The sequence below is a fragment of the Colletotrichum jinshuiense genome, chromosome 2 (assembly GCF_051148585.1).
Source record: "Colletotrichum jinshuiense chromosome 2, complete sequence".
NCBI lineage: Eukaryota > Fungi > Ascomycota > Sordariomycetes > Glomerellales > Glomerellaceae > Colletotrichum > Colletotrichum jinshuiense.
This window is the reverse complement of record NC_139309.1, coordinates 401406-424907: the sequence shown is the minus strand read 5'-3', so window position 1 is coordinate 424907 and position 23502 is coordinate 401406. Positions and strand designations below refer to the sequence as shown.

Below are 23502 nucleotides of genomic sequence, written 5' to 3'. Positions count from 1 at the left end.
TTCTGGTTGAACGCGCTTCCCGTAACCGGGCCAGCCAACCCGTTCCCTGTCCGACCACGCATGCAGGAAGTACAGCGGCATTGGCCATGACGGTCACGTTGATACGGTGGTTCATCTCATGGGGCCAGCGACATATGCATGCGACGAATCCGACTGCAAGAAGCAAATTCATTCGAACATACCTCGAGAGAAAAACTTGGTTGGGATATGCAACGAGGCCACCCTGGCAAAGAGTCAAGGTTTTCCTTCCGAAATCTGACACTATCCCCCGTCTGAACTGAGGCACGAGGAGGCCGTTACAGACAGTCGACCCCAGACATGCGCGAATACCTGCTCTACTACACTGCGCGAATGCGAAGGGATGCCCAGAAAGGCAACGGAGCCGGTGAAAGGGGTGGGCGGATGGGATGACAGCCTCCTCCTCCAGGATGGTAGGGTATGCTAAGGCTGCTTGCATGTCAGCCCGCCCTTGGTCGAGGGGTTCCAGGTTCCCTAACAGATGCCTATCGTCTATTCTTAGTGCTGCTGATATAGCAGGGTACGTACCTTGCAACCCTGGGCCGACTTGCGACCTCTGCTCTGTCTTGAGCAGCGCCTCCTCCGTCTTTGATGTTTCAGAGCCCAGTGACACGGTGTTTAAGGTAGTGCCTTCCTGACCAATGGCAATCCACGCAAGCTTGGAAAGGTTTGTCGGAAAATGCTGTGGCAGGTAAACTGTGAATGACCGGGGGGTTTAGCCTTTGGGGTGAGGCAAAGGGTTCTGTATCTTTAACTCGAACAAGATCTATCAAAACGTCGGCATCGCATTGTCATGCATCGCCATAGTTAAATACCCTTCACCTAGCTTCAACCTCCCGGCCCTGGCGCAGCGATCCCTCCTCTCTTGTGGAGCCTCGATTACAGAGCGATAAAACGCCAATCGTCACTTGGCTCTTTTCCTGCCGGTCTTTCATGTTGCAAACGCCCATCAGGCTTGACCCCGCCGCGCCGGACAGAACGGCTTCGAATCTCTTTACAGTGTAAGCTTATGAGCTTACGTCTCCCTCCTGCATACTAGGCCTGACCTTGGAGGCTGAGCAGTCTTGGCCTAAAGCCTCTGTCCAGCACTCTGGGTGCGGCCGCTAAACCCAATCCGCTCTTTAATGTAACTAATCTTTGCTTTCACTCTCGGATGTCTTGTCGTTCAGAACTGGGTTCATTGTTGGCTGTTAACTAATTTCTCTTAATCAACCGAAAGACAAAGTATCTGCTTGGCCTCATTTTGAGACCGTATTCTAACATAGTGATGAGTAGCAACCCTCCTCGACTTTAGGGATATTTCCAAACAGGGCTACACTGTACACAAGCACAACTTGTATGCCCCCTCCCCCCCCGGCAGTCATAGGTTAACTGACTCCCAAGGACATGGGGGGCAATCGCCAAAAACTCTGAATTCCGGCCTCGACCGAGCCTATCACCCACTGAAGCTCAACTCCACCGCAAAAGAAGGAAGAGCAAATAAATAAAAACATCGGACGATCTGGATTTCTAGAGCAACCGCCACGTTCCTTCCCCGCTTTCACACAGCCATCTTTGTCGGGTTTAAGAGCTTTATTCCTCCGATACCGTCAGTTAGCCCTGCAAGTGTGGGTTAGTCGACCATCAAAAGCAGGAATGTCTTGGTCCTGCATTGCGCGTACAACTCCATCCCTCGGTGGCGTCGCTGCATGCACAAACCAACCAACCTTCTACTGCAGGTGCTGCTGTTGATGCTGGTGCTGCTACTGCTGAATAATTGATCACAGTTGGTGGAATCGTATGTAAGATGGGTTGCCAAAGAGGCCTCCAAGAAGGGAATTACTCCCTCGTGTGGACCTTAACCCATGTTCCCCGTATCAGTTATCAAACTGCTTCCGAACGGTTACGATACTGCCGCAGCTTTAGATGCCAAAATGGCCTTGGCCTAGGAGTTCGGCTTGATCACATCTGTAACCCCACCATCTGCTAGACCTGGTCGTCCGAACGTCTTTCGAGGGGGAGCTTGTGCTCACGGGGGAAGGATGCGGCCGTGCCCATCCGAGTATCATCCGAGTATCCCACGACGGCCGTGTTCGTGGTCACCTGGGCTACCTGACCCTGTGTACCAGATGCTTGGAGCCCGGCACTTCTTCCACGAATGCCGAATGCAAGTGGAGATCTTGTGTCCAAAGCTCAGGTATGGACCGGGCTGCGCTTGATATGGCAGCATCCTCAGATACAACCGGCTATGGCTGACGGCCAAGCTGCCCATACTCTCTCAATTTCCTCGTGCGTACGGGCGTTTGCTCTACAGTCGGACAAGAAGAGGGATCTTGCCAAACCCGACGCCGACATCACCATTATCCTAAAGTGTCTTGGCCCGCAAATCATGGTCAAGAACGGCGTCGAGAGGTGGCGGTCCCATCAGTCTGTCACCGAAGATCCCTAACAAACTTTAGCGCTTGCCACGTGCTTTCAAGTCTAGCAGAATCCCGTCAGACCCGTCAGTCATGTCCTTTTTTTTGCCCCTCCCATCCTTGTACTTTCTCCCGCCTCGGACTTGAAGATTCGCTCCTCTTGAAAAAAATCTTAAAAAATCTTAGGTGTCTTGATGGCATGCCAAGTATACCGGGCCGGGGTGCTAAGAGCCTAACCACATCGAACGCCCACCCACCCCCGGATGCAAGATGACGACGACAATGGTTGCTTCCTCAGCTGCAGCAACAGCTTCCGCTACCGCCCACACGCCATCCATCCGCGCGAGTAGCCAAAACATCTCGAGTGAGGCTGTGCTTTGGGGCAGAAACAAACCAAGGCGAGATCGAGAGGAGCCCACCTCCCCACCACCAACACGAGGGTGTGATGCAAGAGGAATAGCTTGGGCGGCCTAGCCAACCACACATCTTGTGGTCCAATGCTCGCCGCGATCAATAAATGCGCGGAGAGGGAAGAGGATCATGCGTGCGTGCGTGTTGGTCCGTTGGGCGGAATTCCCAATGCAGGTCCCTGATTCAGCGTCCTGGCTCTGCTTTCAACAAGCCCCCGACAGACAGGGTAGGATCTGGCCCGGGAGGATATCGCACACCCCGAGCATATTCCCGCAACGCCCTTTCAAATAGATTTGTTGGACTTCTTCCTGCCGGTGTCTGCACACAGCCTACCTGGAGAGTGGCTCTATACGGGAGTCAGGCTTGAGCAAACGCTCCTCTTGCCAACCTTTGAAGGGGCAGGCGACTCGCAGAGGGTGGTCTTCTACCCAACGGGCCAAAACCGCCACCCCCCCCCCTTCTCAGACAACGATGCGCAATGCCACTCGATAGATGGACGTTGCCAGCTTCGCCGGGTGACCCCAAGCCATTGCACAAAGCTCTGCCATGCGTTCGTCTCGGGTCTTGATCCCCAATCCAGGCTGGGCATGTTTTCACGCATCGTCTCTCGTGATGTAACCCAGGGAAGAGGCAAGAAGAGAGGGGTGGTACGGCCAGGCGTCGAGCAAAAGCCCGACACCAACATCATGCCACCCTCAGCTTTCCCTCCTTCACCCCACATTCCATGATGCAGCCCAGGGCAACGTCATTGACCGCTTCGCAAGCAGCCACCAACCGTGCCCGAAAAACGCCAGACGGCCCTTCCACAAGCCCCCCTAGCGCGCCTCACGGCCCTTGGCACGGAAGCGGCTTCCAAGAAAGAGAGAGGGAAAAAAACAAGAGGACCTGACCGCCTTTGAGGTCTTTGAACAAACAACCCAAAAAAGGATACCCCCTCCCATCCTCCCCCCACACTCGGTCGGTTACCAAAGCTAGCGGCGCCGAAGCGCCGGGCCTCCCGGGGCGAGGGGCCGGAGCTCGGCATTGTTTTTTGCGCTCGACGTGGATCCGAGTGTCGACAGCTTTGCAGAGAACCTCCGTGCCTCCTCCCGGGGCACTCGACTTAACCTCACACCCCCTCATGCATACAAACCCCGTCGGTCGCCTGGTGTACGGGTGGCCGTGCTTCACCTCTCCCCTCCCATGTCCGAGACTCCGCGAGGGCCTTTGGTGACAGTGGAGTCCAACGGCCGAAGGCGTAATAGTCTTTGCCCGTCCAGGGAACCAGGTCTCGGCTTCGCCTTCTTCTGCCGCCACTCGGGCCCGTCTAATCAATGATGGACCCGAGACGTGATCAACTGGCGTGGGCTTGACTTCGAGACATTGAGCCATCTTAGTTAGTTGGGGAAGGAGAGTGAGATGTGTGGTAATTTCATAATGTTTTTCTTTTTCTTTCAATTGACTCAAAATATTCAATGTGTCGCTATATGGCAAGAAGAAACAACCCTTGACCGTTCGTGGGTTCCAATAGGTACTTCACGTTCGTTCGTACCTTTCATGTCCGTCCTCTGTCTTGTGGTATCACATCTCTCATCTCCGCCCCTTGCTCACAGGCCTCATTATAATGCATTTATTTCTTCCTCTTCTCCTCGTGAACGATGGTGATGATCTTCTCGACGATCGAAGGATCCGACAGCTGTGACATAGTTAGCATACAAACGTCTTCGTGACGGAGGGGGTTGATGATTGGGAACGTACAGTTGTCACATCACCAAGCTGGTCCTCCTCGCCAGCCAAGATCTTGCGCAGAATTCTGCGCATGATCTTACCGGACCGCGTCTTGGGCAAGTCGGGCACAATGTGAACAGCCTTGGGCGCCGCGAAGGGGCCGATGCTCTTGCGCACCTGCATGATGAACTCCTTGCGGAGCGCATCTGAGGCTTCATTGCCATCCTTGAGGGCGACAAAGGCATTGACGGCCTGGCCGGTGAGCTCGTCGGCGACACCAACGACGGCGGCCTCGGCGATGGAGTGATGCTCGATGAGCGCGGCCTCAATCTCGGCCGTCGAGAGACGGTGGCCAGAGACGTTGACGACGTCGTCGACACGGCCACGGATCCAGTAGAAGCCCTCGTGATCACGGCCGGCACCGTCACCAGTGAACTGCAAAGTATGTTAGCGAACGTCCTTCGGCATAATGACACTGGTGCTTACGTAGTAGCCCTTGTAGACGTTCAGGTAAGTTTCCATGTACCGTTTGTGGGCACCCCAAACAGTGCGAGCCATGCTGGGCCAGGCCTGCTTGAAGGCCAGGACACCCTCGACATCGTTACCGTGGATCTCCTCGCCGGAGACGGGGTCGATGATGGCAGGCTCAATGCCGAAGAACGGCAGCGATGCACTGCCGGGCTTGGTAGGGGTGACACCAGCCAGAGGCGTGATGACGTTGGAGCCGGTCTCGGTCTGCCAGTATGTCTGTGATGGTGTTAGTCATGTGCGATGCTCTCGCTGAGATACGGAGTTACTTACGTCGACAATGTGGGCCTCCTCCTTGCCAACAACCTCGAAGTACCACTTCCAGACCTCGGCGGCAATGGGCTCACCGACGGATCCAAGTACTCTAAGATGCTTCATGTCACCCTTGACATGCTGGTCGCCGGCGCGCTTCAGTAGCCGAAGGGCGGTGGGGGCGACGTAAAACTGGGTAACTTGGTGGTTCGCGATAATGTCCCAGTATCTTGAGAAGTTGGGGTAGGCGGGGGTGCCCTCGAAAACGACGGTCGTCACACCGAGCAGCAGGGGGGCGTAAACAACGTAGGTGTGGCCGGTAATCCAGCCGACATCACCACCGCAGAAGTAGCGGTCGCCGTCGTGGATGTCAAAAACGTACTTGCCAGTGGCGGCGGCACCGACCAGGTAGCCTCCCGTGGTGTGCAGGACACCCTTGGGCTTACCGGTAGAGCCGGAGGTGTAGAGGAGGAACAAGGGGTCCTCGGAGTTGACGCGCTCGGGAGGGAAGTAGGCAGGCCACTTCTCAACCTCCTCGTGCCACCACCAATCGCGGCCCTTGGTCATGGGCACATCGGCGCCGGTGCGCTTGTAAACCAGGACGTGGGAGACGTCGGGGCACTGCTTCAGGGCGTCGTCGACAATCTTCTTGGTGCCGATCAACTTGCCGCCACGCTTGCCCTCGTCGGTGGTGATGACGACCTTGGAGTTGCCGTCAATGACACGGTCGCGCAGGGAGTCGGCGGAGAAACCGGCAAAGACGACGGAGTGAACAGCGCCGATACGGACGCAAGCGAGGAGGGCGATGATGGCCTCGGGAATCATGGGCAGGTAAATGGCAACGGTGTCACCCTTGCGCACACCCATCTGCTTCAGAACCCAGGCGGTGCGGGAGACCTCCCGCAGGAGCTCGCCGTAGGTGACGTTGCGGCCATCGCCGGGTTCGTCGGCCTCGTAGATGATGGCGACGCGGTTGGGGTCCTTGAAGGCGTGACGGTCAACGCAGTTGTAACTGGCGTTGAGCTGGCCCTCGACAAACCAGGCGCTGTCGCCGCCTTCCAGAGATCCAGAATAGACGGTCTGGAAGTCGCTGAACCAGGACAGAAGCTCGCGGGCCTGGGTGCCCCAGAAGGCCTTCGGGTCGGTGATGGATTCCTTGTACAGCTTCTGGTAGTCCTCAAGACCTGCAGCAGTGGAGGGAAAGGGGGAGCTCCGGTCAGCCAATGAACGAGCGCGGAATTGGGGTAAAGAGGGGGACGACTTACTGCTCAGGTGGGGCTTGCTGGGGTGCTCTGCGGGAAGAGGCACATAATTGTTAGCCAGGGTCCAATCAGACGAGCTGTAGCTCCCTATTACGATACCCCTCTTCCTCTTTTTTTTTTGGGCACCCTTGCACCAAGATGTCTCCAGTGCCCCTCACGCGACTTTTCGACGCCAACAGGCCATGGAACGAGGTCGGGATTTGGGTGGGTAGGGGGTCTGGGTCTGCAATTCGGCGGCGCACTTACTGTCAAGCATCTTTTGGGGGGGATCTGTTGGGAGCAAATTAGCCATGATAATTCCCAACAGGAAAAACCCAGAACACCAAGCTCGGTGCTGTCTGGCGCGAGGTTTGAGGCTAGGAATTGGGGTTCTTCGGGCTTACGGAAGGTGTCAACCAGGTGGGCCTCGGCCACCACAGGGGCCTTTTGTGTCTCTGCAGCTTCGGTCATTGTGGCGGGGTGTTGTTGTGTATGTGCGGTTATGAAGGATGCGGGGTATTTTGTGCAGGCGTGCTGAGGCAGCTGCTGCGACTTGGAATCGTTCGACGTGGTGTGTCTTTTGGTCCTTGTCGTCAGAGAAGCGGCCCTTCTGGTGCGGCTATGATGGCAGGTCGCGCGCGAGCTGGATGGGAACTGGCGCAACTCTCCACAACTCTCGATAACGTGGGTTTCAGGTCGCGTGGTGTCCTTGACAGCTCTACTGCAAAGCGGGTAGCGGCAGACTGAGTCGGCTCCAATGGGGCAGGTTGGATCCGGACCTCGAGCGGAGGTGGGTGTTTGTAGCTGGGAGGTGTGCTTATGAGGTGTAGGAGGAAGAATGCTTGACTGTGGAAGAAGAGAGGAAAGAAGTGTAGAAGGGAGGAAGAGGAGGAGGTAGTGATTAAGAAGAGCAACTCTCCAGGTGGCCGGACCGCGAATTGGACGGGGGACGGGATTGCTTTTAATGGGCGAATGGGGACATACTTGGACCGGACTGGGGATGTGGACTCGAGCCGGAGGCGCTGTTCGAGACGGTGCACCGCGTTGAGAGCTGAGCTCGCTTCCTTGCAACGACACACCAGCCACGCACTCACTAATTACATTTTGCCTTCGGCCAATGCCCACGGGTACAACCCCAATGAGAGAGGTCCGGCCTAACTCTGAGTGTGACTTTGCACAAAAGGCACCTCACCCGCGCTGGAAATCGTCCGGACTCTCAGCACCAAGTCACACACCTCACTCAGATTCGTCCGGAACCCACGCCTCTGGCAAGGAGCCCCATCCACCCTACGGGCCACGGTACGGACCACGGTACAGTGCAGGCCGATGATGTTATGGAGAAAAGGGACAAGGCACGCGAAAAGGGGACCTCCATCAATACACCCGGCGCTGCCCATTGGTGAATGCCTTGCAAAGCTCCGCATGCCCATGCGCCTCTCGCTGGGTACCGCTGTGCCGTTACCGCTTGGCCGGGGGTGATGCGTTTTTCCTTTGCCCCGAACCACCTGCGAACCCTCGTCTTCCCTGCAACCCCTCGCATTCAACCTAACCCAGGACTACCTTACTGCATCATCCAGTCAAAGCCAAGATGAAAGTACCTTACTTTGCCTGCCTCTAGCATGACCGCCTGCCGTCCGCGCCTGGATGCTCCTGGGGCCGGCCGGTTGGTCCTGGCCTGTGGGGAGGGGGAGGGGTTGCGCGCTAAGTAGAGACAAGGCAGAAATACATGAGCCTCGACAAGCCGGAGTTGAGCTGCATCGGGAAACTTGGGCCTAGCAACTGGCTGCTCGTCTGAATGCGATGAACTCTGTATGGTCAACCACCTCCACCGGCCGAGCAAACGGAACGGCCAGTAGTCCTTCTCGTGATCGATCATTGCCTGTTCTTGAGCTGACGGTGACGAAGTCCAAGGACGTACTTGAGGTTTTATGTGGAGGGTACGGGCGGCGGTACATGCCTTCTCACACCATCAGCGCCAGGGAGCCTGTCCATAAACGGGGGCTCCGCTTGCCAATCACTCTGTTGCGAGTCGTGGCTGATGTTGTCTGCCGTCGGTGCTCGTAATCCAGCGAGAGCTTGAGACTGATATTGTAATTTATCTTCATATCCAGTGATTAGCCGCTTCGCCAAAGCGGGAGATAGAAGAGCAGCTGCTCAGGTGGAGCTCCCTATATGCGACCCTGTTCTGTCACATTTAGTTGGCACCTCGCTCGTTCTTCTCGTCCCTTACTTAGTATGGCGTGTCCTCTCGTGTCTCGATTTGAAATCGCCGAGGAGGTGCCAGCAGGATATAGCCGCCTCAATGGTATGAGTGGCGCCCGTCACCAGACTTTGTAACCCAACGCGATCTTAGGGGCCGGACCAGATCAGAGCCAACGACTAGCCGAGGAAATTTGTCACGACGACATGATGTACTCCCGTCACTGCCATGTAGTCATTCTTTGGTGTTGTGTTAGTTAAACATGGAGAGATTGCCCCTCACCTGCCCAACGTTCCCCGCACGCTCCCCCAGACGGCGTCGAGTTTGCGCCCCAAAAGGGTTTCTGGGCTGACCGAATACGCCGCCATTGAAGACGTTGTACGCCTGTTGCCCAGTGAAATGTGCGCCAGCCTAGGCCGATGGATGCTGATCGCAATGCGGTACCCGTGAATGCCGTAATGCTTTAACCTACGTGATTGGCGCCGGTATCCAACAATGACATCGTTATGATTGTGGACTATTGCTTGGCTTCTATAGCTCCAAGGTGATGATACAAACAGCGGGCGGTAAACATTGATATTGAACTGTTTCAATGGGGTGCGGTTTTCGTCGCACTATAGCATAGCACCTGGTAGCAGGGCTCGCTTCCTTGATGAGACAGCGCAACAGAATGTCCAGGGTCCGCCGCAGAACAAGATCAGACAGACCCCGCTGTTCATCATGGCTGTTTCGGGGCGGTATTCAACAAAGTCTCGCAGATTCTGGGGTCGACATCCCCACCTGCAATCGCAATTTGCAACTACTTCTTCATTCACCCTGCATATTGTGGGCTCTCGCCAATTGCGCTTGTCAATGATGCAAGGGAAAGGCGTTCCCGAATCCACCGCGATGCCTGTGATGGCTGCGGTATAATGCGGTATCTCCGACGTCGGCCGCGATCCACAGAATAACCTACACTGAAGCCCATTCTGGTAGGTCTCACAGAGTAGTATCAGAATTGGCAAGGCCGCCGTTGAGGTCGCTCATCGGCTTAGTACGTCCATCTGCCTATGCACACGTACTGTCGCGAGAGTCGTTGTATTGCAGTGTCTGGGCGGGTGTGTGTGGAAAACAGGAGTGGCGCATCCCTCCCTCCAAATGCCATGCGATGCGGAGAAGCACCAGGGCCATCGTTGAGCAGTGCACGTTTGTGGTTGGAGGGGTCGAACGGAAGTTTTGCCCCCTCGCCCAGGCGGAAGACGTGGAAGAGGGATGTAAGTGGATTCATCTCACCTCGGGTAAGGTACAGAGGCAGGTAAATGATGCAACCCGAACAAGCACAGGCCGCCCTGCCTGCGTAGGAAGGTGATGGATGTACACTATGTATGCATGTACCTTGGGGGCTTGCGACGAGGTGAAGTCACTCCTTCCAGACAAAAGATGCGCTATCTGGTATCTGTTGGCCTTTCTCCCAAGAAAGACGTGAATAAATCCGGGTGTTGGGAGCTTGCACCGAACCAAGTATACGTCCCGGTAAGCATACCGCATCCCTCTGATAAGACATCGTACGGCTTCTTAGAGCCGATTCGACGGGTATCCCGCGGTTAACCACTCGCCTCCACGTTTCCCCTCAAAACCATCTCTCAACCCTTGAGCTCCCCAGACGGACTTCCCGCATTTTACCCCATGGGCACCCAGATTTCCGCACGCGAGGGGGTCGGGCTGGAGAGGGAGAGGCGCCCGTGCTTGCGCTGCGCGGTCCTAGTCTTGCTGCTGACATTCCAGAAGGCCGGGTCCCTTGCTCTTGTGTTCCCTGCCTATCCGGGTCAGTCCACATGCCGCCGTTTCATAGGATGGACGAATGGAAGTTGTCTCTTGGCATACCCGACATCCGCGGGGGCTCAGCGCTGCCGCCGCCGCCGCATCTGAAATCCGGCCTGTCCACTTACTGTGCGCAGTTGTCCTGCGGGACACCCGGACAGAGGATCTCTCCTCCCCTCTCTCTGCCTGTCAGTGGAGAAAGGTGCTGACCACGTCGCCGGGGACCGGGGTTGCCTTGGAGAACCGGAGCCCTCTCGAATAGGCCATTTGGGAAAAACCACCGTGGTTTCCGAGCCTTGCACGGCGAATGGATCGTGTCCCCGTAGACGTGTGGAAATTCCGGTTTGTTGGGGCTCTTGGGTGCCAGATTGTTGAGTGCAGAGGAGCCGTCGCAACCGCTGCGCCGTGGCCATACGCTTGCACTAGCCCTTGCACTGCTTTCTGCATGAAGCAACCAACAACGCACATTTGTTGCCTGCCATAGATAAAGTAGTGTAGGCAACCCTGATACCCTCGTCGAGGATCTCATCCAACTTTTTGGACCGTGCGACGCCTTGTCGATCAATTCAAGTCTCAGCTGCTTTAGGTTTGCGCTACATTGTTCTTTCGCGGGACAAATGGAGCTTGGCAGCTAAAAGTTGGCATCTAGTCGGACTGACGGCGACAAGGAAAAAACTCCAGCTGGAGGGAGATGCAAAGCCGATTGTTCGCATTTTTTGTGGCACTGGCCCGGTATAATTATTATTGCGCCCGACACATGCTGCCTAAACCCCTGAACGCCCCCATGTTGTACCTTTGCTCACAAATCCATGCTCATCAAGTACATCTCCATGATCCTCATGAACTTGGCCACGAACGCTTCTAAGTGGAAGATGACCTTTGTGCCCATCCTGATGCGGTGCTCATAGAACGCCGACCACTTGATCACCTCAGCTTTCAGGGCGTCGTCGATCAATGGGATGAGCTTGAAAGTGAGCGTCTTGAGAATCGTCGTTGGCGGTATGCAGTGCGTGAGAAGGTCGTATAGCTTCGCCCGCACTTGAAGAATTCGGGCCGGTGTGTGCTCATCGATGATCTCCCGCGCGATCTGGCCGATCAAGGCCTCCCAATCTGGTGGGGGGATCGGTGTGCTATCCGTAACTTTCTCACTGTTGTATTGTTAGCTTCTGGTTTGTGCAGGGCAAGCGAGACACCATACTTTTGTGCGTGGACAGCCTCGTACATGAGCAGAGCTCGTCGCAGATTCCGGCCGCTCTCCTGTGCTATCCTCATATGCAGACCTTTCACCATAGGCCAGTTTTCCTTCTTCGCTGACACTGCGAGTACTTCGCAGATCTCCTCGTGGCTTGGGGCAGCAACCCTGACAAGGAGTGTTCTCGATCGAATGGGAGCGATGATATTTGCCGTCGAGTTGGCAAGGAGAATCAACCGCAAGTTGGGAGAGTACTTCTCCATCGTCCGACGCAGCGCCGCCTGCGCATCTCTTGTAAGGTGGTCGGCCTCATTTATGACCACAACCTTGAACTTCTGCTTCGCCGACTGATCCACCTGCTGTGTCTGTGCCACCTCTTTCAAAAGGTCCTGGACAACAACTCTGTCGTAGTTTCCGACGTCCGACGGTGTAATTTCGAGGTGGTAATTTGACGCGACTATATTGAATTCGAGCTTGCGGTTGCTCGACGTTTGGAAGACACGCGCATCGATCTTGATCTTCTCTACACCGGGTCCGTACAGCTCCTTGAGAGTAGCGACAATGCGCGTCTTCTTGCCAGCACCAGACGGGCCGTACACCAGCAAATGAGGGAAATCTCCGCTCTGAGCCTGCGAATCGTGAGCCACTACTTTGATGGGGTCGAGAAAGTATGACCTACGAGAGAGCCGAGCCTTTCTGACAATTCCTGATGGTAGGTCAGGGTGTCTAGTGACCGCGGTCTGTGTTTGTCGACGATGAGCGCCATTGTCGTTGCTTCGGTGCAGATAACGCTGTGTCTGGAGTTTGCTGGCTGGAGACGTGGGACTTTTTGGTGATGCGCTTCCACATGCAGGAGACGCGTTGTCGCGTTAAGTGGGAAGGTGGGAAGCCCTTCAGTGTGGCTTGTGCATGCGGTCCGTGCACATGCTTCCGCGCGCGCCACATCCCAGAATCGTCCCATTCAATCCATTCAGGTAGTTCTCTGGGAAACAAGACTCGAGTGCCACTCCGTTAGGACTCCTCTGGACTCCTCAGGACATATATTACAATCACCTAATACGGCAGTTTTCCTGCAATTTAGATGGACTCTGATGCAGATGGTTTTATTTGTTTGTACAGCTGCTGTGCCTTTCAACCATCCCAACAAGGTCATCTATAGTACAGCTACTCCATGACCCCGAGATTGCTCCTGATTTCTCGGCGTGGAGAGTTATATATGGTACATCCAAGCTACTATAAGCTTTAAGGCTTGGCAGACGGCGAGGTGGCAGATGATGCGCTGGTAGGCTTGCTCGATGCTTCAGCGAGCAAGTCCTTAGGTGCAATTGGCTTTCTTGGCCTCTTCAAATCTTCCAAAGTGATACCGTCAAGTTTGGTAATTCCAACAACAGGCGCTTCTCCCTTGTGCACAAATTCCCACTGGCCTGGTATGAAGTCAGTCATGATCACATATCACGCATCAATATGTCCACTCACCAGGCAACTTGTTGCCCGCCAGGCGGAAGGCATCCTTAGCAACCGCCTCGTGGAGCATTCCCCTGATCTCAAAAACAATCTGGTTGACCGCTACACGTGCTGCCCAGTGATCGAAGGAACCCTTTCCCTTACCCATACGCATCTGGTACAGCGTTAGCATCTGCCTATCGACCGCTTTTCCCAGTTGTCTGCCTCACCTCGTTACCCGAAACATAAACGCCGACATTGCAGCACACTCTCTTGTACAGTCGGTACTTCTGACCACGCAATCTCATCTTAATCGTGTCCTCGGCGTTCTTGAGCTGCTTGGCGCTGATTCTTCGATGATGGTCCTTCATCCTCAGGCCATAGTCTCCCCAAATGACGGTTGTGCCCTTGGTTGATCCACCCGTGGCTACACGAGGGCGACCCTTCATCATCTTCTTCGTTCGGTCGATCGAGGGTTCGAGCCAGTTGCCCTGCCTGGCAGGCGTCGAAGAGAATGGGCGGACATCGCGAAGGATTTGGGATGCGACCAGAGGCTTGGTCAATTGGGGTCGGATCGCAGCGCTGAGGGAGGGAATCGACGGCGCCGAAGATATTCTGAGGCCTTGAAAGGCGCTGAGAAGCGCCGTAGGAGCGTTGGGCCTCATGATTGCGACTTGCCGTTGGACGTCGTTGATGATGGGATCTCCAAAAAAATGTCCCTAGCTCTACAGCGACATGGGTGTGGCTTGTGTGTGGCCTGAGATATTGGGCGCTAGTTTTGCTGAGCCACATGCGTCCCCACCCTAAATTGAATAGGCAGCATGGGTTCAGGGACCTCGCGTCACTTTCGCGTAGTAACTGGAAATCCATTACGAGCACGCATCTCGGACGCCAGGCACGACACCAATCCGCCTTCTTCGTCCATCCCCCTCCCACCTTCCCTAGGCAACAGCAGCGCAGCAGTTTATATAAGCCTGGAATCTTTCCTTGCGATCTTCCTGCGATAATTCTGCCGCTACATATTCCACAATGCCTGATATCCGGTCCTTTTTTGGGCCAAAGGGAGGTGCACCGCCCAAGCCTGCTCCGAAGAAGGTCGAAGAGCCTCCGAAGGGCCGAAGGAACAGGAAAGTCATCGAAGACAGCGATGATGACGAAGAGCCTGCCTTAGCACCGTAGGTCGATTACCGAACAACCGCTTTCACATACTTCTTCTGACTGTTCGCCAGAAAGCCGGCAGTAAAGGCTGCTGACAAGAAAAAGACGAAGTATGCGAAACTACAACCAGGACCCATTGAATTTAGCTAATTGCTTTGTAGGAGTGAGGGTGTAAATGGAACGGAGACCACCGCCAGCGAATACTTTGCATCGTCCAAATCCGCCAAAGCCTCAAAACCCACTCCCACTCCCAAGACCGACCAAACTACTAAAGTGAAGACCGAAGTAGAGGTCCGGACCAGTCCCCGAAACAAGACGGCCGCTGCGAAACCAGCCCAGGAAGCTACCAAGAATGGGGGCGCAGCAACAAGAAAACGAGGCGCTACATCGCACATAAAGCACGAAACTGAGGACGACGCCGATGCCTTCGTAGACGAGGGGGATGAGGACGATGACGATATCTTCGCTGCTGATGTGAAAGGTCGAAACAAGCGCAAGAACGACGACTACGCCGAAGATGAGAGCGAAGATGAGCTGCTACCCAACCCGAAGCGTGTAGCTTCTCGTAGTGCTCCCAATGCGACCCCCTCCAAGAGCACCAGAACAACAACGGGTACGAAGAGGCGTAAGACTCCTGAGGAGGATTCGGAGGGGTCTGAGAAAGATCAACCACCAAAGAAGAAAGCCCCGGCCAAGCCTCGTGCTCCCAGAGCTAAGAAAGCCAACGAATCCGAAGACGCTGCCTATCAGTCAATTCTGGACGACATACCTACCGTCCGCCCACCTACACCCCCAGCTAAAGACCCGGATGCGAAGTTTGACTGGAGGAAGAGTGCTGCTGGCGGCGGCAACAGCAGTGCTGTACCGCCAAATGCAGGTACTGCAGAGTTACCCGAGGGCGAGGAGGAATGCCTCTCTGGACTGACCTTTGTCTTCACTGGCGTTCTCCAGACTATCGGCCGCGAGGAGGGGCAGGCCTTGGTCAAGAAATATGGCGGCAAAGTCACAGGAGCGCCGAGCAGCAAAACCAGCTATGTTGTCCTCGGAGATGATGCGGGCCCCAGCAAACTGAAGAAGATCAGGGACATGAATATCAAGACTATCAACGAGGAGGGTCTTTTTGAGCTCATCAGGCGACTACCCGCTTATGGTGGTAGTGGCAAAGGTGCGGAGAAGGCACGCGATAAGAAGAAGAAGGACGAGGATAATATCAAGCAGCAGGCACTGGAGATGGAAAGGGAGGAGAAGGCTAGAAATGCCGCCGCAGAGAAGGCAGCCAAGCAAGCAGCCGCTGCTCGCGGGACTACCGCCGCGCCAGCGCCGGCGCCAGCCCCAGTACAACTTTGGACATCGAAGTATGCGCCAAGTCAATTAAACCATATCTGCGGCAACAAAGCGCAGGTCGAGAAGATTCAGGCTTGGCTCAAGAACTGGGCAAAATCAAAGAAATACGACTTCCAGAGACGAGGCGCAGACGGTATGGGTGGTACGCGGGCCATCATCATTTCCGGCCCTCCTGGCATCGGCAAGACGACTGCTGCGCACTTAGCTGCGAAGCTCGAAGGCTTCGATGTTATCGAGAGCAACGCCAGTGACACACGCAGCAAGAAACTTGTCGAAAATGGTGTAAGCGACATTGTGACTAACACATCACTTCTCGGCTTCTTTGCTGGAGACGGCAAGAAGGTTGATGGAGACAAGAAAAACATTGTCTTGATCATGGACGAAGTCGATGGAATGTCAGCAGGTGATCGTGGCGGTGTCGGGGCACTGGCTAAGTTTTGCAAGAAGACAGAGGTGCCCCTTATTCTGATCTGCAACGAACGCAGACTACCCAAGATGAAGCCTTTCGACTTTGTGGCCATGGATATTCCCTTCAGAAGGCCAACGGTAGAGCAGGTCCGGTCTCGCATCATGACAATTTGCCATCGTGAGGGACTCAAGCTTCCTGTTCCTGTCGTGGATGCTCTAATTGAAGGCAGCAACAAGGATATCCGGCAAATCATCAACATGATATCAACGGCCAAGCTTGATCAAGCATCAATGAGCTATGACAAGGGCAAAGCTATGACGAAGGCATGGGAGAAGCATGTTATTCTTAAGCCATGGGACATTTGTCAAAAGATGCTTGCCGGCGGATTGTTTACTCCAGCAAGCAAGACAACCTTGAACGAAAAGATCGAGCTTTATTTCAACGACCATGAGTTCAGTTACCTCATGATTCAGGAAAACTACCTCAGGACAAAGCCTATGGCACTCAACAACAGAGGTTACAATAAGAGGGAAGAGAACCTAAAATACCTGGAACTGATTGATCAGGCGGCGGAAAGCATCAGCGATGGTGACCTGGTCGACCGTATGATTCATGGACCTCAGCAGCAGTGGAGTCTGATGCCTACCCACGCCGTCTTCAGCACAGTTCGGCCAGCTAGCTTCGTCGCTGGCCAGCTCATGGGCTCCAACTTCACTTCCTGGCTCGGCAACAACAGCAAAACTGGCAAGCTGGGCCGATATGTTCGTGAGCTGCACTCTCACATGAGACTCAGGTCATCAGGTGATGCCAATGAGATCCGTCAGCAATATTTGCCAGTACTTTGGGATCAGATGATTCGCCGCCTGTCCATTGAAGGCAAGGACTGCGTCGACGAGATCATAGAGTTGATGGATAGCTACTACCTGACCCGAGAAGATTTCGACGCGATACAGGAGCTCGGCGTCGGTCCGCAAGCTGAAGGCCGGGCAGACATCGAGTCGAAGACGAAGGCGGCGTTTACACGAACGTAAGTCACACTTTACTGAAACACAATCAAGAGTCTAACGCAGGGATAGATACAACGCCATGTCTCACCCTGTCCCTTTCATGAAGGCCAGCAATATCATGGAGCCAAAGAAGGCCGCGAAGGAGGCCCCTGACCTTGAGGAGGCTATCGAGGAAGAGGATGATGCCGAGGTCGTTGAACCCGAGGCAGTTGACGATGACAAGCTCGACCTAAAGGGAGACAAGTACATCAAGCAGCCGAAGCCCAAGCCCAAGAGGGCTACCAAGAAAGCCAAGGCAGACGATGAGGATGAGGAGGATGCAGATGCCAAGCCTAAGAAGGGTAAGGCCAAGGCCAAGACAACGGCCACTAAAAGCAAAGCCAAGAAGTAATTTCATAAATGTCCACAGGAATTCAACATGATGGCGGGTTTCATTGTTACAGCTAGGTTTGTATCGACTGTTACAGCAGCAATAACCGCAATGGCAGCATAACATCATGGCCAGAATTTTCAGGACTGGGGGGAGTGGCTTTTTAGTAAGCTTTCTCGTTGTTTTGTTTAGATACTGTATAAAGTTGTACAAAAAGCTTTTCACAGCTGAAGAGACCTTGTCGTTTGTCTAAAACCAGAAGTGTCCTGTTCACTTGTGATGAATTAACAGAGCAGTCCGTCATAACACTGGCTGCACTTGTCGCGGCACAAAAAACGTTTGTTGAGACTCCCCGGGGATCATTGCAATGCTGCAGTTACCTTCAGGTTGGGTGCTCCTGGGAATCGCCTTTCTTAAGGGCCTTTTGCTTATGCAAGTCTTGGTGCCTTGGTCTTTTGACATTTAAGTTGGAGTACTAGAGTTCACATCCATACTCCCATCTCGGAAGCAACCAGGAAAGAACCGAATCGATTTGTGTATCTTTCAAAATAACATTTTCTGCCCGTTCTTTCCTTTCTCACCTGCTCTTCTTGGCCGTGTAATTAACCACGGCCGCGCAACTCACTTCACGAACTCGTTCACGCCCGCCCCGATAGTTCAAACTAACCTGCTTTGTCGTCGGCAATATTATCAGCACAGTCGTCTACGATAGCGAAGATGAAGGGCAAGAGCAAGGGCCGCTCCAAGAAAAAGCTTCAATCAGCAGCAAAGGCCTGTAAAGGTGAAAGAAATTCTGCGCCTCCCTACCCACCTCAATCCTTCAGCCATATAATCTTCCTTCGCCGCACTCAATCGTTCGTTCTATTTCCCCTTTCCCCATCCAATCTTCAAACTTCTCATTGAGCCGCTGTTCTTGCTCTCGAGAACTCGCTGCAGTTCTTACTTCGTATACATTCGAAGTGGAATTTGCCTGCCCTCACCTTTCTACCAACTGGATCACCATCCTACACTTTTACCTCATCACTTGACACTTGGTATCCTAACTTGTACTTTTAGATCTGCTATCGAAGACATCTTCCTCGTTGAAGGAATCACGAAGCCTTTCTACCCTCAAGAATTTGTCGACATTGTCCCTCATGGCGTCACGGCGCGAGAGGACAACCCAGTACTCAATGGCCCAGCCCAGTAAGTTTTGAAAGTTTTCGTTTTTGCGTTGAGAATGATTCAATACTTTGAATACACACTGATAAAAACCTCAGCTGTAACCGACTCCGTTTTCGTTATCCAGGCTCACAGCCCTCACCAACTCTCAGTGATCGAGGAAGCTTCCCGCGAGTCCTTCACCCTATTCGAGGCCCGAACAGACGAGAGTAACACCCCGGGCCACCATCCCGATCCAAAGCACGACAGCTCCGAGATACTTGAAAAGAACATGCAGCAGAGCTTCGAGTTTGATGATTTTGAGGAGATGGCTTCCAACGTGGGACCTCACGGGTTTCAGTACCGGGATCTCATACAGAACACCGCGGAGACGGTGCTGTACGGAAACTGGGAGCAGGACAACAACTTGGATGATATCAATCGTCCTTCCAGTATGTGGCAGTCGATTGAGCCTTATTTCTCTTTGGTACTAACTGAAGAAGCCCCCGACACGGTGATTCACTACGAGATGAATGATTCAGATGGAGGCCGCATGGCACCTTCTTCGGACTCGGGTCGATCCGCGGCTCCTCAAGGTAGCGTTGTTTCTTGTTCCCTTTGCTTCTTTAGTCTCATTAAATGATGATTTCTGAGCACTCAACTAAAATATCCGTTGTTGCATTTCTATCCCTGCAGTTCATCCCCATCCCTTCATTGACCCTCTGGCTTTTATATGCTTGCCACAAGTACCATGCCGCCCACTAACTATGTTTTGAATCAGCACAGCAAGATGGCAGTTGGGCAACAGATGGAATTTCAACAACCAAAAATTGGTCTATCTTCCAGAGCAACCTGGTAGACTATGGCCCCGATGAACCCAGCCCTCGACTCCCAGGCTGCTCAGCCGGCCACCCATTCAAGAAGGAGTGGAAGATGTCGGATTCGATGATGATAGCGTATGGTGCTATGCGTGGCTCCATGATGGTCGCGAGCGATCCGCTGCGCTCTTGGATGGAAGTGAAGGCGTATGAGGATGCGCTGCGGGCTCAAGAGAATGGTGCTGCCGCCAGTGGTCAAGGTGGAAACTCGTTTGAGAAGCGACCGCATTCGTTGCCAAACGGCAAGGAAGTGTCAACCAGCTTCCATGGCAACCGATTTGATATGAATCCAATGTAGGTTCTCATTCGTACTCATTAAACAAATATGTGCCTAATTGGAGTCCCCACAGGACCACCAAGGTGCAGGCTTCTCCTCCCAAAGTCACGACAGCTCTAGGCCTCAGTGCCGGTGAGAGACAGGAGATGGATGATTATGCTCAGTAAGTTATTGCGTGGCTCAATTTCATATTCCTGTTGCTGAGAATGACTTAGGATGCTCAAAGAAGCCAACTTGGCTTCCATGGAATACGCTCCGGCGGAGACGGACAGGAAATCTACCTACGACGTACCTCGCCCCAGGTATCTTCATATATCGCCGAAGTTCAAGGGTTTCAGGTTCGAAGATTACATGCCCCCTGGCGTCGAGCCTTCCGAGTCCACTTACAAGCAGCCATTTGACCCCGACCGTGATTTTGGTGAGAATGCCTTGTCCTACGTTCCAGGTGGATGCTCATTCGCCCCAGCAAAGGAGTACGATATCTCAGACGACGAGGGCGATCCCGAGTCTGGACGAATCTCTCCCTGCACTTTCCGCCTTCTGGCCGAGGGCTGTGCCAAGCAGAATCCAAAGGCGAACCAAGTCTTCATGGCTGAGGACGTGAGTATTATCTGGAACCCCTTTCCAAAATTCGATGCTGAACTTTAGCTAGGCTCGGCGCATGAGGCCAAAGACCCCGTTGGACGGCAGTCATAAGCGTATCACCATTGATCGCCTTGCAGTTTCCTTTGAGCTTCAAAGAGATACCAACGATGGAGGGTGGATCACGCCCTGCTACTCAGTAGAGTCAGAGCCTTCCATCATCTATCAAGCCCCAGGTATGCATCGCAAACCCCTGTCTCTGTCCCCCTTTCCAACTGACCTCGGAACAGGCGTCACTCTGAAGCACAAGATGCGCAACTGGTGGTTCGGCCTCTTCGACCGTATGGACCCCATTGCAGCCCGTCACTTCCGCAAGATCCAGTTCCACGAGGCCAACGACCCTATCGCCCCGCTCGAAACCGCCACCGAACGCTCCATCCCGTCCACCACCTCCAGCGAACGAGACCGAGCCTTCACCGATGCCGAGATCCTCGAAGCCCTGCACTCCCCCTCGTCCCGCCGCGTCGCCGGCGTAGCCCCGCAGAACGCGCCGCTCATCATCTCGCAGCGCTGGCAGACGGTTACCCGCTGGAAGGCCCAGGACGCCGAGCTCACGCGCGAGAACGACAGCATGCGCGTCGCCATAGAACGCGCGAAGATTGAACTGCGCGAAATCCGCCTCACGGTCGACCACCTGCTCCAGAAGAAGGCGGCCGAGGAGCTTGCGATGCGCCAGCGCCGGCACAAGCGCGTCCTGCGTCATGTGTCGGCGCATTTGCATGAGCTGCGGTACGAGATCGAGAGCAAGTTCGACGCTCTCAAGTGCGCCCAGGCCCAGAACCAGAGCATGAAGACGGAGCTGGCAGTCTTGCAGTGCCAGATCAAGAACGAGTGCTCCAGGGCCGATATGGCGGGCCCCGATGAGGTTCGGAGGGCTGTTTCGCAGCATTTTCGGGCCAAGCTGGCTACTCTAGAGCTCGCTGACTGCTTCTGAGATGGTTCGCCAGCTCTAAACGCCTCACAAGAAACCTCGCCATTATAACTTATTCATATCATGGCTGATGTCCTGACGTTCGTCGGATTTGTCTCTGAAGCCAGTTGACTGAAAGGTAGAAGTGGAACTCGAATGTCAAGAAGAATTGTCGTGTTGACAACCACGTCAGAATATTGCCCATGGATTTCGTCTTGTTTCTCGTATGTCTAGTCGGACTTGGACGATCGGAAACCGACGTCCTCGGGTAAAATTGACGAGGGCACGTTGACAACTTGAATCCTATAGCTGAGCCAAAGCTTACTGTGCGTCAGTTCAAACCACCTTTTCAACCGGGCCGTCTTGGGCTCACGTCACCTTATTTCGGGCCAATCGCGACAACCAGATCAATGTCCGAGGAAGCATTCCCCTCGTCATTCATGTCCCGGCATGAGCCGACTATTAGGTACTGCCAAGCTAGTATTATCAATCTTGGGTGGACCCATTGACTAACATCCTGCCACAGGTTGGAGGAAACCGACAATCATTGTCCACTTGATTCTCCTTTGTTCCTTTCTCGCAGTTTACTTTACGCAATGATTCGGTCTAGGATTTGCTTCATGTTTGCGTACGATACCCTTTGTCTTGGGACAGCAAAATATTGGGATCAGCCCAACGCAGGGACGGCGTCGTGGCCTTGTTTGTGTAGATGAGATAGGTCAATCGCCGATATTTGCAGAAAGCTTGGCTCAACGAAAGGGGACTGAAAGGGTTGTGTGATGAAAACACAGGGAGAGTTACATCTCCAAGGCGGGTGATTAAATTGTACCAGAACTCTGAGAAGAATCGTCAGACCCCGATATTCTTTTCGGGGTCTATGTACATAAGGTATCCAGATTCTATTCGTTTCTTCTTTTCTTCCAGCAAAAAGGCCTTCCCATTTTGGCCTCCTTAATTTTTTTCCGCCATGCTATTGTCACATCATGAGAGGAGCATTATACACCGACCGGAACGCCCAGTTCGCTGTTCCGGGAATCGAGAGAGTATCGTAGAACATAATGGTACAAGAGGGGCTTAAGCTTCCGATCTCCGGCGGCCAGCCAGCCCCTGTGGTTTTCGAGTGAGACCTTCCAAAAGGACCACTTCAGACTTCGTGAAGACTGCTTTAAGCGTTCTTGACAACGCCAACCTTGGCGGCACGCAGCACGCGGCCGTTGAGCTTGAAGCCCTTCTGCTGAACGTGGAAGACGGTGTTGTCCTCCTTGTCGGGCTGGGGGGCCATGAAGGTGGCATCGTGCTCGTTAGGGTTGAACTTCTCGCCGTCGGGGTCGAAGCGCTCGATGCCGTGCTTCTTGAGCGTCGACATAATGATGTCGTCGGTCATCTTGAGACCCTCGTACAAGTTGACGAGGTCCTGGAGATCGCCACTCTTCTCGGTGGCCTTGAGCTTCTCCTGGGGCACGTTGGAGAGGGCGCGGTCGAGGTTGTCGATGCTGTCAATGAGGTCCTTGGAGAACTTCTGCAGGGCGAAATCGCGCGCCTGCTTGACCTCGCGTTGTGTCCGGTCCTGAAGGTTACGGAAGTCGGCGATGGTGCGCAGGCACTTGTCCTAAGAGAACCGCAAGTTAGAATTGGGTCGACTAATTGCAAGGCCGACATCGGTGGACGGATTGCGAACGAACCTTCCAGTCGGCAGCCTCCTTCTCCTTGGCTTCCAGCTGCTTCTTCAGAGCAGACTCGGCATCATCGGCGGGCTTCTCACCCTCCTTGGTGGCCTCGGTGTTCTCCTTGGCGTCGCTGTACCATCTCGCGACGGCGGGTTGCGCGGCTCGTATCCTGAAGGCAGGGGAGCTCTGGAACTGGGATTGGAGGAGAGACTTGGGAGTCTGGGTGCGCAGGCCGGAGCGCACCGCGCGGGAGGAGGAAGCAAAAGCTTGTCTGAACATTGTGGTGGATATTTTTGCTTGGAAGGCGAAGGGCGAAGAGTGGTTGAGATCGGGGGCGATGGAGGGACAGTGTCGCGTGTACGTACGGGGGAACTTTTAAGAGAAAATGAAATTTTATCTGAATGGCCAAGTGACGGAATTGCCGTCCCTTGGGCCCCCGGTCAGACGGGAAAGATCGCGCCCAATCAAAATGCACCACAAAAGCTCCATCCCGGGGCGGATGAATCAAGGGA

General features: G+C 54.2%; 6 protein-coding genes across 6 annotated transcripts; 2 read left to right on the top strand and 4 right to left on the bottom strand.

Annotated features, from left to right (window-relative positions):
* Positions 1-4434: 4434 nt before the first annotated feature.
* EsH8_II_000125 (uncharacterized protein) lies at positions 4435-7024 on the bottom strand (the record flags this gene model as incomplete). Its single annotated transcript, XM_083263423.1, has 7 exons — positions 4435-4500; positions 4563-4967; positions 5019-5279; positions 5334-6496; positions 6578-6604; positions 6821-6844; positions 6958-7024. The coding sequence occupies 7 exons, from the start codon at positions 7022-7024 to the stop codon at positions 4435-4437; spliced, it is 2013 nt and encodes a 670-aa protein (XP_083120745.1).
* A 4328-nt stretch (positions 7025-11352) lies between these two features.
* EsH8_II_000124 (replication factor C subunit 5) lies at positions 11353-12511 on the bottom strand (the record flags this gene model as incomplete). The annotated part of the gene is made up of 3 exons (XM_083263422.1): positions 11353-11701; positions 11752-12374; positions 12425-12511. The coding sequence occupies 3 exons, from the start codon at positions 12509-12511 to the stop codon at positions 11353-11355; spliced, it is 1059 nt and encodes a 352-aa protein (XP_083120744.1).
* Positions 12512-12987: 476 nt separating this feature from the next.
* Positions 12988-13853, bottom strand: EsH8_II_000123 (mitochondrial 54S ribosomal protein uL16m; the record flags this gene model as incomplete). Its single annotated transcript, XM_083263421.1, has 3 exons — positions 12988-13169; positions 13222-13363; positions 13419-13853. 3 exons carry the CDS (start codon positions 13851-13853, stop codon positions 12988-12990), a joined length of 759 nt encoding a protein of 252 aa, XP_083120743.1.
* A 364-nt stretch (positions 13854-14217) lies between these two features.
* On the top strand, positions 14218-17497 carry EsH8_II_000122 (replication factor RFC1 C terminal domain-containing protein; the record flags this gene model as incomplete). Its single annotated transcript, XM_083263420.1, has 4 exons — positions 14218-14363; positions 14418-14456; positions 14508-17126; positions 17176-17497. The coding sequence occupies 4 exons, from the start codon at positions 14218-14220 to the stop codon at positions 17495-17497; spliced, it is 3126 nt and encodes a 1041-aa protein (XP_083120742.1).
* Positions 17498-18612: 1115 nt separating this feature from the next.
* EsH8_II_000121 (uncharacterized protein) lies at positions 18613-21347 on the top strand (the record flags this gene model as incomplete). The annotated part of the gene is made up of 7 exons (XM_083263419.1): positions 18613-18661; positions 18736-19068; positions 19398-19788; positions 19845-19934; positions 19987-20371; positions 20424-20589; positions 20644-21347. The coding sequence occupies 7 exons, from the start codon at positions 18613-18615 to the stop codon at positions 21345-21347; spliced, it is 2118 nt and encodes a 705-aa protein (XP_083120741.1).
* Positions 21348-22488: 1141 nt separating this feature from the next.
* Positions 22489-23269, bottom strand: EsH8_II_000120 (mitochondrial nucleotide exchange factor MGE1; the record flags this gene model as incomplete). Its single annotated transcript, XM_083263418.1, has 2 exons — positions 22489-22932; positions 23006-23269. The coding sequence occupies 2 exons, from the start codon at positions 23267-23269 to the stop codon at positions 22489-22491; spliced, it is 708 nt and encodes a 235-aa protein (XP_083120740.1).
* Positions 23270-23502: the final 233 nt, after the last annotated feature.